The 7,659-nt window shown below is 29.7% G+C and overlaps 1 protein-coding gene across 2 annotated transcripts; it reads left to right on the forward strand.

The window, feature by feature from the left end:
* Positions 1 to 256: 256 nt before the first annotated feature.
* Positions 257 to 5,379, forward strand: LOC25479740 (O-acyltransferase WSD1). 2 transcript variants are annotated; one of them, XM_013587831.3, is made up of 5 exons: positions 257 to 483; positions 1,145 to 1,720; positions 2,108 to 2,470; positions 3,913 to 4,050; positions 5,130 to 5,379. In XM_013587831.3, exons 1-5 carry the CDS (start codon positions 292 to 294, stop codon positions 5,307 to 5,309), a joined length of 1,449 nt encoding a protein of 482 aa, XP_013443285.1. In that variant the 5' UTR covers positions 257 to 291; the 3' UTR covers positions 5,310 to 5,379. The 2 variants fall into 2 exon arrangements, with proteins under 2 accessions (XP_013443285.1, XP_024630514.1); XM_024774746.2 differs by having other exon boundaries at positions 349 to 483; positions 991 to 1,720; positions 5,130 to 5,376.
* The last annotated feature ends 2,280 nt before the right edge of the window (positions 5,380 to 7,659 follow it).

Genomic DNA, 7,659 nt, shown 5'->3' on the forward strand with positions numbered 1-7,659 from the left:
GAAATTAACACATATTGCATAAAAAAAATTCAAAAATATTTCACATTTTGTGAAGAAAAAATATGTGTATTTCCAACTACACTATACACTAGTGAAGTAAGTTAAGTAACCGACAAAGCTGGCAGTGTGACCATTAAAAACAAAACCAAACAAACCAATATATTTATTTAATGCTAACAAGCTCTATACCTACCATTCATCTTGAAAAAAAGTTCTATACCTACCTCTTCTTTCCCATACTATATATATGTACCTTAACTCTTTAAAAAATCATGAACATACTCAAAGATAATGGAAGGATTTGAGGAAGAAATTGAAGAGCCAGTGAGTCCAACAGGGCAATATTTGAATAGCTCTTCCTTAAGTGTGTGCATTTTAGGTGTTTTAGAATCTGAGATTTCAATATCTATAGATGATAACCAAACCTTGTCACTTCTTAACAATGTATTCCTTCCTATCAGCACTCGTTTTTCATCCATCATGGTAAGTAATCAATCATGTTCACTTTACTCATGCATATATATACACTCTATTTTAAGGGTTTAAATATATTTTTAGTCATTGTAAAATTATTAAATTTAGTTCTTAGTTACAAAAAATTTCATTTATGTTTAGTGCTCCATTTCATGACTTTAGGGCAAATGTATGAAAATATTTTCCCTATTTTAAATATCATTTTTAATCTTCAATTTCATGAACAACAAATGTGCATGTATCTTTCAAAAAAAATCCCCTAAAAAATGCAATTTATCTCATAAAGAGTTTCAAGCATTGACAATACAAAAAGTTCTGCATTGATATCCAATCATATTTATTAGGCTTAATACATCATTTAGTCCCTTAACTTATTTTTGGTTTTCACTTTGGTCCCCTAACAATAAAGTGTCACAAATTGGTCTCTTATGTCTTCTGTCGTTACCTCTTTTGGTCCTCTCCGTTAGTTTTTTTAATTATAATATTTTTAATATGATTATAACCGTTTGATTGCAGGTCTATAGTATATTACAGTGAACCACTCATGATATTATGAAATAAACGCCAAAGTTGAAATATAATTGGACATCTATGTAATTTTTCTATACTATCAATGCATAGTTCTTAAACTTCCTAAAATGAAAGAAACTAACCATCTATACTTGAATAGATTAAGGACCACAATGGAGAGAAAAAATGGAAGAAAGTTGATGTCAAAGTAGAGGATCATGTATACATTCCTATGTTTCCCACTAGCAAATCATCACTCTATGATGAATATCTTGATGATTATATGTCAAAAATAGCAATGGAACATTTACCACAAGATAGACCACTATGGGAAATTCATATTATTAAATATCCAACAAAAAATGCAGCTGGTACCTTAGTATTCAAACTTCATCATGCACTTGGAGATGGTTACTCTCTAATGGGAGCTCTTCTATCATGTTTAGAAAGAGCTGATAACCCTTTTCTTCCATTCACATTACCATCAAGTAAAATTAGACCTAAATCAATTTTTAATACCAAAGCATTTTTCAAGAGATCATTTCCCTCAATTTTCTCCAAAGTATTTGATACTATATCTGATTTTGGATGGAGTATGTTAAAAAGTAGTTTGGTTGAAGATGATGTAACACCAATTAGGTCTTGTGAGGATGATATCAAGCTAAGGAAAATTAATATCTCAAGTGTCTCATTCTCTATGGATCGCATCAAAGAAGTGAAATCAAGACTTGGAGTGGTATGGGAAACATCTCTAACTAAACTAAGTATTATTATAAGAGTTTCATTTATATTATTTGGTATGCACTATCAATATAAGTATAATCGATATTTGTGAAAATATTTTAGAAACTGATATAACACAGTATCTTTTTTTTTTAAAACTCGGTATCTGATCCAATGAAACAAAGTCTCATATTAATGAGATATGATGACATTGTATATAAATTAAATCCACATCACAATTGCAATTGTAGTGATTTCAATTATGTGTAAAATTTCCTATATTAACAAAGATAGTGACATAAATTGCAACTATGAATACAATTTAAACCTTGTATTAGTCTTAATTACTTTTTTATTACTAGCTTACATAATGATTTATTTATCATCAAATTCATTGCAGAGCACAAATGATGTGATTGCTGGTCTAATTTTCTTTGGAATTCGACTATACATGCACCAAATGAATCAAGATTCAAGCAAAAATCAATCCACAGCATTGGTTTTATTGAATACAAGAAACATTGGAGGTTATAAGTCAGTTAAGGAGATGGTTGACATTAAGAACAATAATGATGGTTCAGCTTGGGGAAATCAATTTGCATTTTTGCATGTTTCAATTCCAAAGCTAAGTGACAAAAAATATGAAAATCCAATTGAATTTATATGGGAAGCTCATAAAGAAATCAACAGGAAGAAAAATTCCTTGGCCACACCTCTTACTGGTATGATCTTAAATATGGTGAAGAAATTGAGAGGCCCCGAGGTAGGTAGCTATGCTTAGTTATAAGTCATTACTTCATGTCTACTATAGTACAAATTAATCATGTTGGTATCATAAAATATTTGATCAATACTTAGTTCCTTTTTTGTCCTTTTAAAACAACTTTTTTTTTTTGACAAATTTTTTTTGTACAATCAAACAAACAATCCAATATTCCATTCACACACAAAAAAAATAAATAATCTAAGTTTCATTGAGTGACACGTTTTCAAAAACAAAATCTCAAAATGAATATTACTTATAATTTTTAATGTAATAGTATTAATTATTTTTTCTCTCAATAGTACTCTATTAATATATTATTAATATATTATCTGCATCACTCTCAAGTTAATGTTTTTTACTTTACATTTATAATAGTGGTGGATACATCAATATCTCTCTGAACCATCTTAATCTAGTTTGGATTATCCTCTTCCTTTCGGATGACTCGTTGTCTCATATGGTTTTATAATAAAATGGATGCATCAATATTTGATAAAATTAATTTGGTAAAAAGAATTATCGAGAAAACCATAAATTGGTCCCTGTCTTTGTACTAAATTCTCAAATTGGTCTCTGACTCTATTAATAGCTCAAAATGGTCCATGTCTTTGTCAAACGTTTCTCAGATTGGTCTCTGACTCTATTAGTTGTTTTGTATTTTGAGTGTTAATGACTCAATGTCTTTTGGTATAATACATTTTGGATCTTATTTGGTACATTAATGGCTTACAAAACAACAAATATAGCCGGGGGCCAATCTGAGAAACGTTTGACAAAGACAGAAATCATTTTAAGTTATTAATAAAGTGAGGGACCAATTTGAGAATTGAGTACAAAGGAAATCAATTTGGTGATTTACTCAAAAACTATCCTTTTCCTTTTATTTATAGTTTCTCTTCATTTTGAGTGAAATAATGACATGTAACACTAGTAATGAGACAAAGTGAAAGATGAGAAATACTTGTTCACAAACACAAATAAAAAGTGGTTAGACACGCACATAAATTGATAAAATTAAAAGAGAAAATAATTGAATAATGCGACTAAATTTTTTTCTCATTTATTTTTTTCCATTCATGTGAGTGTGCCTAAGCATTTTTCATTTGTATTTGTGTCTATGTAAGACTTTCTCAGTGAAAGATAGTAGCAACTTTTTTTAGTAGAGGCTTTCATCATCTGTTAAAGAAATAAAAACATACTTCATGACATAATTTTGTGCATGCAAAAGGTCTAATTTTGTCCCTTCTTTAAGAATTGTATACTTTTATACACTTAAAACTTTAATAACTAATTTAAACATTTCTTCTAATTGATGGAGACAATCCCTACTTAACTTTTATATAAAAGAATTTGAATCTTAAATTTCTTCTCTTATATATTTTTTTTTTTTATAGAACTTTACTTTATTTTAATTGAATATATTTAATACTGATTTTTAGGCTTCAGCCAAATTTGTATACAACACTTTGAGAAATTCAAGCACAACAATTTCCAACATAATTGGACCAATGGAGCAAATGGCTTTGGCTAATCATCCAATTAAAGGACTATATTTTATGGTTGTTGGTCCACCAGAGGTAAGTATGTAATTGATTAAATCTTAATTGAATTTATATACTTCATGGAAATAGGTAGGTATCCATCATTTTCACCATGCTGGAGAAAGATGCTTCTGATGCATTACATAGATTATTTCACATATGCTTTCCATTAATGTTAAGGAGAATATGTCCTAAGTACAGATTCAAGAAAGAAAAAGAACAACAAAACTCAGTTTTTTAAATTTATTTATAATATATCATATTAATAATATTTTGTCTATTAAAGACTTTTTCTGAATGATACATTTTGCTAATATTAGCAACAAGAAAAATTATATATTGTTTGGTTTTTTCCCCAATGGTGGTGGCATTTTAGATGCCACTTGAGCCCACCAAATTTAATTCAAAGTGTGACCACATTTTTCTTAATAATAGTAGTAAATATAGTGGTAAATTTATTAGGAAAGGAGAACCTTATCAAACCGCCACCAGGACATTATCAAATTTAATTCCATTATAGAATATGGTATGTGTTTTCAAGACTCTACATGCCTATTCTTATTAGGCAAATTAGATTATTTTGCATCTTCAACCACCATTTTGGAAGCTGGATCATTAGGCTTACGGTGGCCATCTCAAATGGCATGCGAGATGTTATGTTCGAAACTGATTCCAAAGTTTTATCTGATGCGCTCGATACCTTGTCTACTCTTACTAACGAGTTTGGTGAACTAGTTTCTCATTGTAGAAGTCTTTTACTTTCTAGAAACGGCTTTGTTGTGTCGTGTGTTAGGAGACAAGCAAATAAAGTTGCTCATAGTATCGCTAGAGCGTCTTTATTCCACCATAGCCTCCATATTTTTTATGATGTACCGATTACTTTTTACCCTTTAATTATGCATGAAATGCTTTTTCCAAAAAAAAAAAAAAAGAATCGAACCTTCAACCTCTTTCGTAACAATAGTATAAAGACATAGTAATTTTTTTTATAAAATGATTAAAGAAGAACAAATAAATTAACTATTTATACCATATTTTTTTATTCCAATGAATAATAGCATGGAACTTTTATTATCATGATTTTTGTTTGATATTATTTTTTGTTGGACCTGCAGAGTCTAACCATAACCATTATGAGCTACATGGGAAAGTTAAGAATTGCATTTGGATTGGAGAAAGACTTTATTGACAAGCAAAAATTCATTTCATGCATGGAGAGTTCTCTTGAGATGATAATTACAGCAGCAAGAAAGATTTCCATCAAAGAAAACATATTTCCACTACATTATTGTTAATGATTAATTTTTTATCCAAATATATACGATATAAGGTTTATTTGATTGTAATTTGTTTATGTGTAATATATGTATATTTTATTGAAGTAGAAAAATAAAGATTGCATCTAATAAGAAAGCTTTGGTCATACCATTTTCTCAGACTCAAATATAATAGAAAAAGTAAGTCATATTCATTTGAATGTACAATAAGAATGAGTGAATAACCAGTACACATTAGAGATATTCAAACCACATTTTCAGGTCAATATTAATAACATATGAAGCACAAATACAAAAACAGACACCAAACACAACATGAATACTGACACATTAGCACCGTTAATAATTTGAGAAAATCATATAATTTAGTATAATTATAGGTGTCAGTGTCGTATCGGTGTCGAACACAACATATGTTCGACACTGAAATACACCTAATCCAAAGAATGTCCGTACTTCATAACAATTTTATTGTGTTTGCTTTTATATGATGGAGAGAGTACCATTTAGGTGCCTCAACCGTAAGTATTAGCTGTGCTTGCAAAAAAAAATATCATAATTTCCTTGACTCATTAATATATATCAATGTAAAGCACCTTCTTTGATGAAGCTTCTATGTATAGAAGAAGGACAATGTGTGAATTATATATATTGACATTTGTCGAATTTTTTTCACCATGGCCTACATTCAATTTAATGCAAAATGGTAACATAGGACATTGGATATATGGACCACCACATAGAGCATGTGCTCCTTATGTATTTATTTTTTAGAAAAATGATAAATAGTTGTAATTAGTTGTTAAAATGTTACTAGAGAGAGTGTTGAACCCACATAGATCATGTGCTCTTCCTTTGTGTGGAAAGAAAGTTGAAAAGAAAATAAAAGATTATACTATATTTTTTCTCCTTGAATGTGAAATGAGAAAGAAAGAGGGCAAGATATAACTTATATCCATTTATTTATCTACCTACCATTTACAAAAATTTAAAAACATGTTTTATGAATGCATTTCTTTCTTTTCATTTTTCCATTAACTAAAGAAGACAATTTTTCTCTCCTTTTTTTCTTCTATTCAAACATGGTATGAAGTTGTTTAATTTTCTCTCTATTTACTTTCTATCCCAGCCAATTTCTATCCTCCTATTTTCTCTCCACATTCAAACAAATTATTCCAACCTTACATACACCTCTCACAAACACAAAACTTTCTTTCTATCTCTACTTCTTTCATTTTGTAGAAAAAGAATATCTATTAAATTTCTTCCATGACCAACAATAGGTTCTAGTGGGGCACCAATGCTAGTTCAAAATCTGAGGGTTTGCCAAAAAAATCACTGTCGAGTAGTTCACATAGTTGAGGCTTTCTACATGCATGAATTTTCATATCGTTTCTCTTGTGAACCTCTGTCATATCTTTATTATGAAAAACAACATTCGAGAGTTATCTTTTGAATCCTTTAAAAATAAAAAATGAATACCGTTCGAGAGTTATTTCCCGAACGGTTTATGCAATTGTAGGGGGCGAAAAGAGTAACGATCGAATTTTCAACAGATGCAAATCTAGCAATCACAACTAGATCGTAAGTGTATATATCTACGGTGACTTTCACGCCATCTAGAGATATGACTTAAATAGTGTTTATAAAACTTCAATAACCTTCACATTACAAGTCCATTTTTTTGACGATAAGTTAGACCTTCAACCCAAATGATAAGTTAGACCTTCAACCCAAATTTTAAGATAGTATCCAAGTTTGTCTTACATGTGTTTTTAGGTCACCCGTATTACCCATGCACTAGATTCAATAGCCTAAGAAAGGGTGTTTTCGGAAAAAAAATCAAAGTCTCCCATTGGCTACGAAATGGCATACGATATTCTCAACAGCCTTATAAGTATTGTGTAGGTCATATCCCAAGTCGATACGAGACTCTCAACACACTCTCACTGGAAAATTGAAGCAAGTAAGCCAGACATTGATTTTTACATTCATTTGCAAGATTATAGAGTGAAAGAACCACAATTGTCAAATTTTGAGCTAAAGATTTTGCACCAAAGTATATGAATCAGTACTAATAAACAACAAATTATATGATTCCATATTATCTGCCAAACATATAATGTCTCTTGTACTTTAAATAATTATGCAAAAGGACACCAAACACTGAATAGTAAATTGATGAATAATATATCATGAGTTGTGTTTGGAAGAACTTATTTTGAGTTTATTTAAGCTTATAAATCTTGTTTACATAAATTACTCCTTATACTAGCTCATAGAAGTAGCTTGTCAGAGCTTGTGTAAAATTTAGCTTCAAAAGCTCTTCAATCCTAGAAACAACTTATACATGAGCTCTTATGCGATG

This window comes from Medicago truncatula, chromosome 6 (assembly GCF_003473485.1).
Source record: "Medicago truncatula cultivar Jemalong A17 chromosome 6, MtrunA17r5.0-ANR, whole genome shotgun sequence".
Lineage (NCBI taxonomy): Eukaryota > Viridiplantae > Streptophyta > Magnoliopsida > Fabales > Fabaceae > Medicago > Medicago truncatula.

Excerpts from the sequence above, each read along its gene's own strand:
- LOC25479740 (XM_013587831.3), top strand. The coding sequence starts at position 292 with ATGGAAGGATTTGAGGAAGAAATTGAAGAGCCAGTGAGTCCAACAGGG. Across the intron at positions 2,471-3,912 it reads AGAAATTGAGAGGCCCCGAG|GCTTCAGCCAAATTTGTATA; the intron begins GTAGGTAGCTAT and ends ACTGATTTTTAG. Across the intron at positions 4,051-5,129 it reads TGGTTGTTGGTCCACCAGAG|AGTCTAACCATAACCATTAT; the intron begins GTAAGTATGTAA and ends TTGGACCTGCAG.